General features: G+C 42.5%; 1 protein-coding gene across 1 annotated transcript in view; it reads left to right on the top strand.

Annotated features, from left to right (window-relative positions):
• Positions 1–295: 295 nt before the first annotated feature.
• Positions 296–16,822, top strand: part of DPT (dermatopontin) — a 29,918-nt gene continuing 13,391 nt past the window's right edge. Inside the window, exons 1-2 of the mRNA XM_013950048.2 lie at positions 296–613; positions 10,953–11,078. Coding sequence (XP_013805502.1) covers positions 315–613; positions 10,953–11,078 — 425 coding nt within the window. The 5' untranslated portion in view covers positions 296–314. The remainder of the gene's footprint in view (positions 614–10,952; positions 11,079–16,822) is intronic.

Below are 16,822 nucleotides of genomic sequence, written 5' to 3'. Positions count from 1 at the left end.
GGCACAAGTGGGATGTCTGTGACATGCATTACAATGTATATCTTGTTCTATACAGTAGCTCTACAGCAAGGGATCATAGATGACTTGTGGTTGTGGGAAACCCTCATTCTTATGGCCTGCAGAGTTACTGTACTTGCAGAATTCCACCTTAAAAGTAATTGGATGTGTCTGTAACTCAGAGAAGGTTTGCTAAGCAATGACACATTGCACTTGGATCTGGAAGCATAACATCTGGAAGCCAAATGTTAGAGGCGATATAAAAGGGCCAGCCCAACAAACTGGTGGAGCATTTCAAAGCCAGAAGCATCGTCAATATGGACCTTGCCCTTCTCTGTGTGTTCCTGCCTTTGGTGACAGTGGTGTGGGGCCAGTATGGTGACTACTACTATGGCCCCTATAACTACGGAGATAACGATGAATGGGTCAACGTGTACCGGCAGGGCTTCAACTTCCAGTGCCCGCACGGGCAGGTGATTGTGGCTGTCAGGAGCGTTTTCAGCAAGAAGGAGGGCTCCGACAGGCTGTGGAACTACGCGTGCATGCCAGTGGCCCAGAGCCTCGGCGAGCCGACTGAGTGCTGGTGGGAAGAGATCAACAGGGCAGGAACCGAATGGTAGGATACCCCAAACCATCTGCCGGTGGTGCAGCCGCGATACCCGAGGTGTAATGCGTATGCTAATACTGTGGTGACAGCAATGCAAATGCATATTAATGCTACCATAACCATCTGCTTAGCTACCCTGAATGACTGCCTTAGGCTCATTAAAGATGCTGCATGCATGGGAGGTGATCAGAACGCTATTTGCCTTCTCTGTAGCACTTTCTTACTGGAGGGTCTCAACATGCTTTACAGATGCTGTGCTGTTTGATCACTCACAGCCTCAGCTGCAAAGTGGCTCAGTTTTGCCCTTGCCATTTTGCAAATGAGGACAATGAGGCATGAACCTTTAAGAAGGAAAGGATAAAGTCACTCCTGAAAGGCCACACATTGAATCAGTGACTAAACTGGGGAACAAACCCTCAAAGTCCTGACTCTGAACTCCTGCTTTTATCACTAGGAAAAATTTCTTCTCAGTATTGCACTGGCTTTTCTCTTTGTGTTTTGGTTGCTAAGCTTTTTGGCTCAGGTCCAGTCAAAGGCTGCTTTCTAGTCACGCTGGTATTAAGGAGCCAAAAATTCACACTCATGAGTGATGATGGTAGTGTATATATGCATGACAATGATAGAAAAAGATCATGTAAATTCCCTAATATGGTCAGTTTTGGTTGACTATAACATTCCATTTTCTATCAAGCTTAGAGGCAAAAGGTGATCACATTTTATGGCCATAATATTTTATGAAAATACGTATGGTGTTTCACATTTAGGCAGTATATAACCCCAATATTTAGTTTTCTTCTGATTTTTTCATGAAATTTAAAACACACGTTTGGAAAACTGTATGAAATACTCCTTGGACACAGTGAAATGAATGAAGAATATTTTCAAATATTTTAAATGGTTTTGCTCCAAAATTTTGAATGTAATTTTTGTAGATTTCACATTATATGGGAACAGGTTAAAAATGAAATGTGAAGCCTCTGCTTTTTAAATGGTTCAAAATTTTGTTCTGAATTATTCATACTCTTTCATTTACCATGTAATACATTTCTATGGCTGATGCAACTGCTAAGGAAAAAAAGATTGACCCAATACTTCATTTTGGAATAAGACTAAAAGAAAGGAGGAGGGCAGACAGGCAGAAAGAAAAGAAGACATTGTGGTAATACTGCATTACCTCTTCATTTTTCATATTACTAATGCAATTTATATTTATTGCATAATAATTTCAAATGAGACCTTTCTGTTGTTCAAAGTAAAAATATCATTCTCCTTCTGAAAACCCCTGGCAGTAATTGCTCAAGTTCACTTCTTACAAACAGGATACTGTGTAAGTCTATACAAAATGTTTTCTTCTGCTATCTGAACCATGGAGCCATATTCATCATCAGGCTCCATATGTTTAGCATGATTAGATACTCAGCATATTATCTGAATCTCATTTCTTTCATTTCTTAAAAATCTTTTCACTTTGTCCTCCTTCTTGCCTGTATTTTTACCTATTGCCTTTCTCTCAGCCCTATCTTTTCTACCACATATATTTCTTTCCAATCCCTCTTTAACGTATTATTCTGTTTAACTCTCTTTCCTAGCTTTTGGAGTTATTTTAGTTATTTTTTCCCTGTATGACCTTTGCAGTCCAACACTTTTACATCTATCTGTCTTCTCTTCGCAGAACTCTTTCCTTCTTCTTCTATTTCAATTGGAGGTGTCAAATACACCAAAGTGATTTGGGAATGGGAGCCACTTAGGAAAAAAGGTGAATGTGTGCTCTTAGTTAGCTAGGTTTTTTTGCACTTCCTAGCTAGATGTGGCTTGTTGTACTCTGCAGTTTTCTGTACCACAGGGCTGAGCAGGTTGCATCTGTGGTGCTTCACACGGGAGGCTTACTGCAAGCCAGTGCACTCCTCACTGTGCCCAAATGCTGCCGTTGGAGAACCCAGCGGGCTCATCTGGACCGCAGTGAAAGTGTGGGCCCACAGGTAGCCCACTCAGGTGGCTGAGGGCAAGATCAAGCTTCAAATTAATGCAACGGCACAGATGTAGCCTGTGGTACCTTTGACAATCCCACACCTTCTCTCTTGGCAGTATTTAAATTACTTCTCTTTGCCTGCACCTCTTTCCCTTGTCTTGTCCCTACTCCTCTCAGTGCTGTTTGGAGGCTGTCCACAGTTCTCAAGAGACATCCACAAGGATCTCAGGAGAGATCCTCAAGAGAGATCTCAAGAGAGTAGGCAGGACCACAAATACAAGTCATGATCTGTATTGCTGTTTGGTCACCTCTCTTTTCCTTCTGATCTCCTGACTAACCAATCTCTTTGCGAGCAACACATTACACTCACGTCAGCTGAGACTGCACTCTGCTGGACTATCCAGCCCAGTCTCCATCCGGATATGATGGACTGTATTATTTCTTCTTCAACTCTGCCTTGCAGGGAATTTTGTCTCACCCTGCACATCACATCCGGGGAGATTCCACGGCTTGTTCTGCAAATAATCACAAAGCCACAAAGTTTTCCTTAAAATGTAACCTACAATTCCCCTGCTGTAATTGAGGCTTTTTATTCCTTGCCTTAGCTTCACTGAGTAATGGGAACAAGTACCCTACATTCTTTGCAAAGTCCCTTTAACTTATTAATAGGCAGCAGCTATGCCTTTCCCTCACCCCTGCACCCTCATGGTGCTTTCTGTTCAAGTTGAACATGTCTCCGTTCTTCTCGCCCTCCTTTGGCGGTTTTACATGGCAAAGCTTCTAAGCAAGTGCTGTTTGTACGTGCAGCTCTCCTCTGAACTCCCTCCAGTTTCTTAGGCATGTCCCAGAAACTCTAGTCTGGCAGAAATACCAAAAAATGATCTCTGACAAATGGCGTTTGTGCCATTTCACAAATCACCATTCCTAAGCGTTGTGCAGCTGCATAACAGAGACAAATCCAAGAGACGTTTCCTTAGAAAAGACAACAAACCAAGAAAAGCTTTAGAGAGAAACTGAGAAGGAATATAAGCAGAGAGAGGAAAGACTCTCCAACCCATTCTTTTCTTTGGCCATTAGCGCTAAGGGGAAAATGGCAGAACTGGCTGTGGGGAGCACAGGGAGAGTGCAGGGCAGGAGGGGGCCACTACAGAGCTGGTTTAGGTAAGTTTGCTTCCCACACTAACACTGGCTATTATATGGTCTTCTAGGATTAAGCACTTAAGATTTTGCATCTTAGGGATATGAAAAAATGATTCAACAGAAAGAGGGCAATGACACAGATCAACATTAGGCACCTAATCAAAGTGTTCCCCTTTGGAGTCAGTGGAGAGAAACAGGTACTCTAAAAAATGCCTTTGTGGACACCCCACCTCTCTCCACAAGTAGATTTGGGAAGACCAATCAGCTATGACAGTTGTTGATTAAACTGCCTAAAATTACCTACTGGCATTTCAGAATACATCTCACTGTAAGTGCTATGCTAAATAAGCACATCCCTGAAGTTAAGCATATGTGCACATGCACTACTGAAGACAGCATGTTCTTATGGTTTTGCTGAATGGACATGGGAAACCTGTGAACATGATATAACACTCACAGGGGAAATTTTGGCAAGAGATTGGATTAGGTGATCACTGGTGCCTTCTTGGCTCAATAAACCAGTGAATATGTTTAAAGTTAAGTATATGTATGAAGGTTTTGTTGAATCTGTCCCAGCCATTTTTACTCTGGTCCTAGTGACTCTCCTGAGTATTGCCCTCTTATGAGGAAGGAGAACCTGTTCCTGAACAGTTTGGAAATCCTCATGTCTGGAGCAGGGAGAAGTCTTCAGGACATCCCCAGGTTCTGAACATCCCTTCTAGCTATCTGATGTGGCAGCGTAAGGAATCATGCCTTTTCAGACAGAATAAAGCCTATGTTTTCAGCTCTAGTTGTACTGGCGGAAGTTTGACCTTTGGTAAAAATTCCACCCCCTAAGAAAAGGTAAGGTTTGAGCAATTTCTGGTGAGGCTGTGCTTCCTATCTTCGCTGGATACTATAAAGTTGTCTCTACAGACCAATCTTTGAAAGAGGTATTTAAGAAAAACTATTTTTCTTGCCTGAAAGTGATTATATCAGAGGACAGGGATTAAACAGACAAATAAACAAAAGCTTGCAAGTCAAAGACAAACAAGTTTTCTTTCCAGGAGGAATTGCTTGTTTTATACCCCTCATCACATAATATAGATGGAACCTTGCCATATCCCCACTATACTCCCAGTTATTCATAAGGTATAAAATAGAAACGTTTCTAGCAAAGTGCTAGATGCATGTTAATGCATGTTTGCTGCCTCTTTTCCTTGTTTAAACTTTTGAGAAAGTGTTTGGATGGGACTTAGAAAAAAACAGATGACTAGATTCTCCCACCCCACTCCCATTCCCACTCTCTTTTGTCTTCTCTTTATACAAACACACAGACTCAGATCCTTCAAGTAGACGCACAATCCCATTTCCCATAAGCAAGTGCAAAGACAGACTCATGAGCAAAGGAAGGAAATGTCTGTAGGAGCCTCCTGTTCAGATGTTGGCAGCACATCCCAGTACATCTGCAAAGGACTGTTTTTGTTCTGAATCTCTGACCAATCCCAAGTCTCAAATCTGAGGCTGTGCTATCCAAACCTGATAATCAAGCTGCCCTTTAAAAATGTTCCCATTTGTGCTATCTACATAAGCAAGTTAATTTTCTTCACAGTCCTACAATTATATTAAAGGGACAGTGCCACAAGGTTTTAACACAGCTGCAGTGGACTGAGCCCAGTGGGAGTATTTTCTCAGAAGAAGGATTTTTATGTGGATAGGGAGGACTCATCAGCAACTTTCAGAGAGAAATGAATTGGAGGATTAGGATCTTGCGTTCCCTTTGGGCAGAGAGGAGAAACAAAAGTCATTGATAGTCCCTTCATGATTATCTGGGTCTTACGAGAGAAAGAAAAAGACAATGGAAGATGACAGCAAGATTGCCTTTGGCCATGTGGAAGCGCACGAACATGTGCCTCACCACCCCAGAATGGACAGTAAAGTCTCTTTGTAGAAGTGGCCGTTAGAGATCAGCATGGCCTAACCAAAAATGGCGAAGAAGTTTCCTTAGTCTGACTGTCAGTGTTTCAAGTGGCCTGAGCCAAGTGGCCTGAGCCTCTCCTCCTCACTCACCCATCACAAACTGACCTTTACATTAGCTGCCATCATGCAATGAACAATTCCACGGAGGAAGGACACCCTACAAAAATAACACAGGGCAGCAGGACGAGGCCTCCCCTCCATTACCAAAAGGAAATTAAGTCTTGGATATTGAAAATAATAGGCTTTGGTGAAGCAACACTTTTGGAAATCAATGTGCCTAACATCTCATTAAGAAATGCCTCTCCCCTTCTGGCCGTGCTCCTACACGCTGAGTGAGGTTAGGCCACCTCTCTCCACGGGCACTCCAGGAAGGACTGCAGATGATTAAGAATGCAACATAATTTCTCCTGGGCTAGTTTGTCATGTCTGACATAGCTCCATAAAATGCAGATCTGTTCTGCTCTGACAGGCCCTAGAGAGGCAGCTTTAAAGCAATTAATGATACAGTTTTTATAGAAGCCATCAACTCTATTACTAAACAGTGGGATTTTTGGAAGTGTGGAGAATGACACCGTCAGGTGACCCTGTTATAAGGAACAAATTGCCCTTAATGCAGCATGGCCTTGTGTCAGCTGAGCTGTGCATCAGACTCTGCACGTGGCATTCCCGGAGCTACCGTAAGGGCTACCTGCTTAGTCCACGTGGTATGGTTCAATGCAGGCTCAGAAAGCATTGGCCACTGCAGCTCAACTTAGGCCTGCCTGAGATGATCTGTAGCGAACAGGCTTCCTCTCTGGGTTGGGCTCAAGAGGATACACTGCTCAGGCTAATCCCTAGCAGACGTGAGGGACAGAAGGCCTGAAGGACGGGTTACAGCGCAGCACCAGCATTAGGTGGGGCACAACACCCCAGGGCACTGTCTTAACACAGAACAAAGAGGATATACAGGCATAATTGTGAAGTGACACCAAAACTGTTGCTACTGTTCAAAACACCAGCACTGCTGTAAGCAATATTATGTTGAGTCTGGCAGGCAGTTGTTGAGTCAAGGAGATATACACTTAGTCTCTGAGGCTACATCAACATTTGCAAAAAATGTGGCAAAACTGAAGTGGGTGTGTAGGGTGAAACAGTTTGTTCAGATGACCATAAAACAAATAAGCATTTTGAGTCGTTTACTTCAAACCAGCTCTAGTCTGGTCGCATGGACTAAATGCCCATCAGCGACTGGGATGCACAAGGCAAGCTGTGGAGTGCATCTTCCAGTTAAGTTTCATCCAAAAGAAATCCAGCTTGCCTGCTCCAAGATCATTCTACCTTGTGACCCAAAAATTGGTAAACAAGGATGATTTACTTTGAAAGTGCATTTCTGATCTGAAGTAAAATGCTAGCATAGATGCACCCTTTGGTGGCTCGCCATGACAGAATTCAGCTGTACAAAGGACATAACTATTAACCAGCTCAGAAGAAGATCTGGTGAAGTCCTGTGCTTTTCATAGCAATTGCAGCAGGCTGTGGAAAGTCTCAGCTACCATACCCTTTTCACTTGCTGTATACAACTCCTCCCAGACAGAATCAGGCTGTGTAGGTTACTTTATGAAACCCTGCAGTCATTTACAACAAAGCAAAAAAAAAAAAAAAGACATGACTTTTTAATCAAATAGCCAGAATTACTTTGAGTTCCAAAAAAAATAAAGCAGATGATAGCATGTACTGCAAAACACATACCTTCCTAAAAATACACAAAACCTTCAGCTTTAAGACTGTGACTGATGTACATGCAGATGTCTGCATACAGCATTATTTTCTATATGGTACCAGAGTGGTGTAAAGGACTTCTGGGGTCCCAGAGAATCATGCTCCAAAGATGGAAATGAAAGAAGGGAAGGACAACTTTCCATTCACCAGCACCTGACCCTCATCACCATGAATCTTTCAGCTCCTCCATCTACCAGACAGCTCACGTCCCCATCTCCCAGTACCAGATTCAAAGCACAGCTCTTGAGGCATCAAAGTCTGAGTCAAATAGAAGAAAACAATCTGTCCATAGCCAACTTTAAATGCACACAGTCCCAGCTGGTTTCTCATGCTCATCTACACTCACCTTCTAAAAGGTATCTTCCTCTCCTCTTAGCAATGCCAGGCTTTCAGTAGCGAGGGGAAACAGTGCCATACTTCTGAATTCTGAATTACCTTTTACAACAATACTGCTACAGACAGGGTCTGGCAAAAAAAGGCAATTTTTTGACTTGGCTATAATCAAAGGTCCTGAATTGCTGGATTTTACTCACCATACAGGTTTGCAGGATTTGCTGTGACAGGAATAGTGAATTCAAAAGGGAAGGAAAAAATTCTCACAAATTTAGGCTCGTTTTCAGATTAGTGTTCAAAGCATCTGTCTAAAAAAGTTTGGGGGGGGATGTTTGTTACCCTTGAAGAATTACTTTCTGCTTGCAGAAAAGAGGCCAGCTGGAGGAAGGAAAGAGAAGAGACTTCACATGAACTCACAAATAAGTACTCCAATTTCTGAGAGTGTCTCTCTCTTCATTTTTGGAGGGATATTTGGATTTGACTTGAAAATTAGAAAGATAAAAAGAAAAGTTAACTTGTATTCTCTCAAAGCTAAAGTATAGTACTTCAATTTCTCAAGCTAATGTAAAGTACTTCAATTTCAACATTACCTTCCTTTCACGGAACCCAACATATAGCTTGCAAACCAGATGGCAGGGCTTAATGCATATGAGACAGAGGTAGGCAGGGAGAAGCGGACATTAGCTTAAAAGAATATTTCAGATTTTTCTTTGATGTTTTTAAAATAAAATGGCAATATCGTTATAAGACATGACTTATTTCTAGCTATACTCTCCATATAAGAAACTCATTTTTTAAGGAGGCTCCAAAAGTATATACTATTTTTTAAAACAAAGTTTCTATGATAGGCTCCAAACTGACTTGGGATAAAAAATAAACTTTCCAAAGTTTGGTGCACAAATATGTGTGCATGTAAACAAAGGAGTATTATATTTGCTGGATTTTATTCAATTCACTATAAAGAGAAGCGTCCACCTCTGATTTTTTTCTCAAAATGAGTCTTTCCCTCTGAGTCGGAGTGTATTAGTAGAGGTGTCAAGATAACAAAAAAACAGTTACGGGGGAAAGAGAGGAAGAAAGAAGGCAGGACTTTCCAGTTTGAATGTGAGCAGGTGAGGAGAGAAAAGGAGGAAGAAGAACCTTGCCCAAAGATACGTACGGGCAGATGCTAGTGAGCGGGGATAGGAAACTGCAGTGCAAAAGCCTCTGAGAGGAAGTGCAAGAGAAAAGTGGGAAGGAAATGCTCCTGTTATTGTAGCTATGCAAAAGAGCTAGAAAAACTCCCGGGGGCACAAGGACTTGAGCAGTGGGAATGCACATAACTGGGAAGGGGGAGAGGCAGAAGGTAGAGACACAGGTTTGTTTCTACCTTACACAGAATACAGAATACAGAAAAGTGCCCATTTTGCAACAGGTACAACCATTCCCTATATTTCTGTGTATCTACCTTCCTTCCATCAGGATAACACCAATCATCTGAAGCTATCCAATATGTTTACAGAGAGTCTTAGCCATATGTTCCTGTGGCCTACGTGCCAAAAAAACAGAGCAACTTCCTATCAAAGTCCTGCTGAAATCCTCTGAGTGCAAGCCAAACTGCCTTACTCTGTGTGATACCATAGCAACTCAGAGTCCCCACCACTGCTTAACTCTGAAGGGCCTTGAAAGCCTCTTGCAAAGCACAGCAAGGACGTGTGGCCCCAGCAATGTGGGAGATGTGGGGATGCAAATAAATGTAAATAAACTTGTCTGAACAACAGAACATTGTGGAAGAGACATACAGAAGAGAAGAGACCCGTGGTTCAAAGCTGGAAGCCTAAAGTTAGGCAGAGGAATTCATCCCTGCATGGGTCACAATTGGTCAGGTTTTCAGCTTTTGCATCAAGTGCTTGTGCCTCACACCTTGCCAGCACCACCACCTGTATGCACGAGTGAATGACTTTCCTAAAGCCAAACTCTGTTAGATGATGTGTTTCCCCTTCGGGGAATGTCAGAACCATTAAAATAAACTATGAAGTCATTTAATGAAACTAAAGCAACATTTTTGATATTTTTTAATCATAAAGTTACTTCTTTCTGAAGTGTCTCTTGGATATATCAATGTATTTAATATCACAAGGAAGGTTTGCTAGAGCTCTAGGCTGCCAGTTCTCCTTGACAAAGGAAGGGAGAAAGGACATGGAAGAAACTGATTTCCTGTAATTTTCTCCAGTGAGGAGACAATGAGGCTGGGAGGATGCTTAAATGAATGGGTGCTCCACAGCTGAGAGAATGTGCTGTCTGTTTTCATGCTCTCCTGGTCTTTTGTCTCAAAGAAGCAAGCTATCCAAACTCTGATTACTGCTTGAATTAATTTGGGTATCAGTGACCAGCTGCTTGAAGGGTGTGCAGAGAGAGAAGCATATATCGCATGCTTAGAGAATATACATATATTCTACTTGAAGGAGCTGATATATTTGTATGACATAACTCTCCAGTACACAGAAAACATGAAGAAGCAGATCTGCCTTTTGAAAATCCAGTCACAAAATTTATGAGTCATATAATTTCATAAAATCTGGGTCTCAATTTTCCTCATGTGAAAGAGTATTAGCAAATCATGATTTCTTCACAAGTTTATAATGTTTTCTGTTAAGAGTGCCTTCTCCTGCGTGGTGATTAAGAAAGAAAGAAAGAAAGAAGGAAAGAAAGAAAGAAAGAAAGAAGAGAAAAAAAAATGCTGAACTTCTCACATAAAAAGTTTTTTGTTTGTAGAGAAACTGTTAAAAAAGTGACTCCAGTGAATGCCAACTGTCCAAATACCAACAGTCAATGATAAAGGCATTAATGGACTATTTGGAAGTCAGTCTCACAACTTGTAAAAACTTGAGAACAGCAAATCAGAGCAATTTCTTTACTTTATTGGCATACTGGAATGGTTAAATGATTAAAAACAGTTTGTACAGTGTTTTGAAAATGTAAAGTGCTACACAAATGCTAAGGCATTAGTAGTTAACTACTGCTGCTTTCTTACACAAAATGATTACTCAATATATAGTAACAGAACAGTGGTTCTCTATACAGAGCTAAACCCTTAACATCCTCCCTGAACCAAAATTTCTAATGTTGTTTTAGAAAGCACTTGAAACTGTCAGGGAATCTAACATCATGTTTTCCTTATCGTGTTCTGTTCTTTCTCCTTTTTCTTAGGTATCAGACCTGCTCAAACAATGGGCTGGTGGCCGGTTTCCAGAGTCAGTATTTTCCATCTGTGCTTGACCGTGAATGGCAATTTTACTGCTGCAGCTATAGCCGGAGATGCCCATATTCATGCTGGTGAGTTCAAGCAGAAACCAAACCTGTTAGTCTCTTTCCCCCAGCATTCCCGTAAATGTCATTGACTGTTTGGCCCATTAAGGGTCAGAACTTTCTTGTCTGAGAAAAGGTTAACTATGTTTTATGGGCTTAAGTTATTTCCACTCTGACGACTGGCGTCTTGAGGATCCATGGCTAAGGGAAGAAAGTGTAGGCACAGGGGCACCAAATAACGCAACACAGGAGAGACATCTGAGATAGCCCTAAATGAACTGGTTTGGGTGCCAGCAGCAGCGTAGCTATGCTGGAAACTATGACAGGAATCTCCCACTTCACCCCCATTTCAAAGGGGTGATGTAGCTTCTAATACCTGATCCAGCACATTTACAGGAGTAAGAGCATCTCTGTGCTGCACTACTGTGCTGCAATAACTTACACTAGTGAACTTCCTTCCAGTTACCTCAGAAAAAACAACCTCTGGCTGAGAATTTGAGATTTTCTGTTTTATAGTGAATACGAATTGCTCCCTCTTTAAAGGCTGTTCAAAGTCCTAAGTCAAAATGAGCTACTGATCATAGTCCAGACACAACAAAGAGATGGCCTCTTCTCAACAGACTATCACAACTTGCTGGTGCTGGCAAGCTCTTAGACGCTATGGAAAAATGAGCTTCCCTGTGTCCCCAGGTGTGGTCTTTCTAAATTGAGATGGAAGCACAGTAGCGAACTGGGTAGAGAAAGCTCATATTCCTCATATCTATTCTGTGTAACAGAACTCAAGACTTCAGGCTCCACGGCTATTAATCCAGCTAGTTTCACTGGCACAAAGTATTACCTGCATAGGCTTTAAAAAAGAAGAAAAAAGGGGAGAAAATCCGTATTTGAATCTTTGTTTTCAGAATTCAGCTTTGAAGTAAACTTTCTATTGAGATGCATACAAAATGTTTACATGCCCACTGGTCTTACTGCTTGTCTGGCTGGCTACTGGCCAAACACAACAGCAGTGTCTTGCCTTGCAGGCTTCAGTATCCTTGCAGCCAGGAGGAAAAGAACTGTTGAATTTTTTCATTTTTAAAGATTTTAAATGATAGCAACTCTAAAAAAATGTTTGAATGGTCCTCTGCCCCCTTTCCAGCCCCCAATGCCTACAGATGTTCTACACATGCAGACTTATTTACACACCTGCTCCAGCTCTTCCATCTGAGGGAGACTCACTCTCTGTTTTAAGCAGTTCTTCCAATCTCTCGGACTCCTCTAATGGTGTGAATTTTCAGTGAGACGACAGAAATCATCTCTGATTTCTTTTGTTATTGTTGCCAATTCTGTTGCATTCAGACGTTGTCTTGACAACCTTGGAATGGCTTTGTCTCTCTCTTGCAAATCAGAATACAGAGTAGTGCAAATCCTAATGGAAATGTCTGGGGTTACTGATGTCTTGTGTTTTCATCCCAGCTGCACATGGATTTCTATACTGCCCCTCTGTTTCAAACAGTGATAACACTCTGTTTCTTATCCTTGAACAAGAATGCGTTATGCTGGTCAGCAGCTACCATCTTTCCATGCAGAAAAGGCTGCATTTCAAAGGCAGGTGAAGTGCTTCCCCACTTAAGTAGGGGAAAAATCTGCTCCTTTGTGGTCACATCCTTCTGGGAAAGGAGAGCTGAACATCACAGCATCAAACCTCTGCACAGATCTGACACCCAGGCTTGTGAAAAGGTTCTGGAGTGTACTAAGATTACAGGTTTATTATAAAACCTTTTTGCACCATCTACTATCACCCCCAGTCACTCCGACTGGAGCTCAGTTAGTTCTGGTCAAGCTACCAGCCTATCCTGACACTTCCATATCCTCTCTCATCCTGGACAGTCTCTCATACACCTTCTTTTTCTTGAGACCCCTGTGTGACCTGACTCTCTTAGACTGCTTCCTTACAAAGTATTTCTTCCAATTTCTTTCAAGTTTTCCTTCTGCCTGCGGAGTTAGCAAGGTAGATACAAGCCTCTCTGCATACAGTTATCCAAATTAGGATGTTACCATCTGGATGGGCAGACAACTGGATGGGTAGAAGACTGGCGGGATGATTAGGTTCAGCTGGTAGTCGTTAGTGGGTCATACTCTACCTGGATGCCATTGCGAAGTATGGAGCACCGCAGGGGTCTGTCCTGATACCTGGCCTGATTAACCTCTTTATCAATGACCTGGAGGAGGCAACAGAGCACACTCTCCCCAAGTTTGCAGATGACACCAAAATGGGAAGAAAAGTTGACATGCTCGAGGGCTGGCTGCCATTCAGAGGGACCTGGGCAAGCTGGAGAAATGGGCTGACAGGGACCTCATGAAATTCAACAAGGACAAATGCAAAGTCCTGCTTCAGGTAAGGAAGAGCCCCTGGCAACAATCCAGGCTGGGGACCGACTGACCGGGGAGCAGCTCTACTGAAGAGGACCTGGGTATCTTGGTGGCCAGCAAGCTGTGCAGGAGCCAGCAGTGGGCCCTGGCAGCAAAGAAGTTCAGCAGTGTCCTGGGCTGCATTGACAGGAGCACAGCCAGCAGGTCAAGGGGAGTGATCACACCCCTCTGCTCAGTGCATGTGAGACCACATGTTGAATTCTGTGTCCAGTTTTGGGCCCCCCAATACATGAGAAACATTGATAAACGGGAGTGAGTCCAGTGGACGGCCACTGAGACAGCCCTGGGGGCTGGAGCACTTGCGCTGTGAGGAGAAGCTGAGGGACGGGGCTTGTTCAGCCTGGAGAAGAGGTGGCTTCAGGGGCACCTAACAGCATCCCCCCAGGACCTATGTGGAGGTTACCAAGAGTATGGGGTGAGGCTCTTCACAGCAATGCATGATGGGAGGACAAGAGAAAACAGGCATAAGGTGAAACAAGAAGGGTTCAGACTGGATGTAAGGAAAAGCCTTTCCCCATGAGGACAGCGAGGTGGTGGAGCCGTTGCCCAGCGAGGCTGTGCAGGCTCCATCCTTGGAAGTTTTCCAGACCCGACTGGATAAAGCCTTGAGCAGCCTGGACTGACCTCAGCTGATCCTGCTTCAAGCAGGGGGTTGGACTAGCGACCTCCCGAGGTCCCCTGCTGCCTGAGGTATCCTGTGATTCCAAACAGGACTCCTCTGCTAGAGGGCCCACATCATGCAGCTAAACACTGTCTTCTCCTCCACAACAGTGGTCTCATGCATATTGTCTGCTGGGAACAGGTCCTTTTATGTTTTATTCCCTCTACCATCCCTAGACAGCATCTGGGGGAATGCCAGTTGTTATGCTAACATCCAAACACGATCCATAATGTGCTAGTGTGAAACTCCATGCCCTGGAACCACTTTTACTACTACAGATGCAGTTTGTCAGAACTGCTAAATTTCCGTGTTCAGGAACTAAACTTTAAACGCCTTAAGCCCAGTGGCTCTCACTCACAACCCCACTTTCATTGGCATTTCCAAGTTATTGCCACAAAACCTAGTTAAGACATCACACTTGTCTGTATCTTGCACTGTTTGCCTAAGATGCATTTGCAACAGAGTCTGCGTTTCTGAACAATCTGCAAAGCAGCTCTAGCCTATCATTGGTAGTACATCAAAATGTTTATACATATAAAATATAATAAAAATGTGTGTGCGTATATAGTACCATAATTTATTACAGTTTCTGCCCAAGCCTATAATGGTATTTCCTTCTGTTCCAGAAACTAGTTGTCAACAAACTGTCTGTGGAGAAATGGCTATTAACATGCTGCTGACTCCTGTTTCTTGGTTGAAGCAGCTTAATTTCATGCAAAGGCATCTATCAATTTATGACTATGTGGAAAAGTAGTATCAGGAAAATATGAAATGACTGTGGTGCCTCATGGATCATGTGTGATGCACAGGAAAATCCATACTAAAAGACAGTCCACACTGCAGAATTTCTTAGAGCCTTGAATTTTAGCTTGCAATGAATCTCTCATTATGGAACCAAATGCAGGCAGAAAGGCATTTTTAAGGAAAACTAACAGTACTGAGGCGTAAAAAAACTTTTTGTTTTAAATTAGTGTTTTCATCATGGGTATTTAATCCCTTCCTTTTCCAGATGTCTCCTCACATGGATCTTTGGTAAATATATAAGTAGTAAGAGAAGTGATCTTTATTTATGGTTTCTCTTGGATCTTCTCTTTCAGGAGACCCATGCAGGAGTATATTCCTGCTGAAGTGAACTTTTCTTCCCTAAAAGGAATAAAGACAGTTTTCTCCCATGCAGATTAGCCACACAAATGGTTTGTTAGAATTTGACCCAGCTTTTAGAGCTGGAACATTCCTTTCTGTATTTTTTGAGTCCTGATGCTACTTATTGGAATACTAATTTATGGTACCATTATGCTAACTGAAACTCACACTTAAGCACTTTGCTTAACTTAAGCACATAGTTAAAGCCAAACACATGCTTAAAGGACTTTGCTTGAGTAGTGTCTATATCCTTACTCTTAGAGTCCAGCAGTTATGTTTCACAGCTCCTCTTCTCACCATTAATTCACAGTTTAGCTGCACAGTGAGCCCATCCTGCAAATAATTATACTAATCTTTTGCATTCTCATAGTTTTGCACTTGTTATTTTTAATTTTTTTTTACAAGTACTTGATTTCCTTCCTCACCATGCCAAGTCTTGTCATGGATTCTGCATATTTTTACCATACTGAAAATAATTAACATTCCTCACAGGAGGCAGAAAAGCTCCAATTATTTTACCTGGCTATAGAATGCTACTGCAGTAAAATAAACTGAATGGTTATCTAAATCATAAAGCAGCAAATCCCTTGCAGATGTGGAGACAGTGTTATTAAATAGTCCCATTGGACCTCAGATTTTTCTCTTTGCAGGGAAATTGAAAGCTTGATTCCATACTCTCAAAAGCAAACACATGTCACAGAGCAGGCCCATGTCTGCACAAACTGTTTATGACTGTTTCCCCTCTCCAAACAACCAGCAGTCCAAGTGTCAGAATGTCTGTCTGGAGCTCTGGCTGCTCTCTGTCACTGTGACATTGTCCAGGCAACAATTACATTTTCCAAGAGCTATGGGGCTTAAAGAACTTATTTGTTTCCTTGCCTCAACCTGCTACCAAAGCCATACTGATATTGAGATTCTGAGCAGGCTTCTACGGGATTGCCAGCAGCACAGATATCATTCCAGGAGGTGAATTCAGAATAGATGTGGTGGAAACAAACACTTCTAGGCAATCCAATCCCTGTACCCCTGCTTTTTTAAAGGTATTTTATTGATTTTATTGTTATCCTAGCAGAAACAACATTACAGTTCTATCTCCAGGGCCATCCTTCAGACACCTCATATTAAACACATTCACTTAACCCTGGGAAGTTGGCTAATGTTATTTCAGCCATGTCTTTCTTGAGGAATGGGCAGAAGGTGTCCTGAGCTTTCAGCTGCTACTGTTATTTGTATTACACTGCTTCTTGTAGGCCTCCACGAAGAGCTGTGGTCCCACTGTGTTGGCCACAAGGCTCCTTAGCTCCTGTGAGAGTTTATGGTCTCACTAGATCAGAGCCTAAAGAGAAGCACAATGATGTGCCTAGGCTCACAGCGTACATTGGAAGCAGCAGTGGAGCCTGAAATCAATCCAGAAATGCATGTGACGTGGCCATATAAGAAAACTGCTCACCTCTACAAGAGCTCCAGGATATCTCTAGTTCCCTGGCAGCCCGGCAGTCCTGGATCTCTACTATGAACGTGGGCAGGCTTTCCTATAGACACTTTACTAAGACCT

The sequence above is a fragment of the Apteryx mantelli genome, chromosome 1 (genome assembly GCF_036417845.1).
Source record: "Apteryx mantelli isolate bAptMan1 chromosome 1, bAptMan1.hap1, whole genome shotgun sequence".
NCBI classification, from domain to species: domain Eukaryota; kingdom Metazoa; phylum Chordata; class Aves; order Apterygiformes; family Apterygidae; genus Apteryx; species Apteryx mantelli.
The sequence above is the reverse complement of the archived record's forward strand: the minus strand, read 5'-3'. Positions and strand labels throughout refer to the sequence as shown.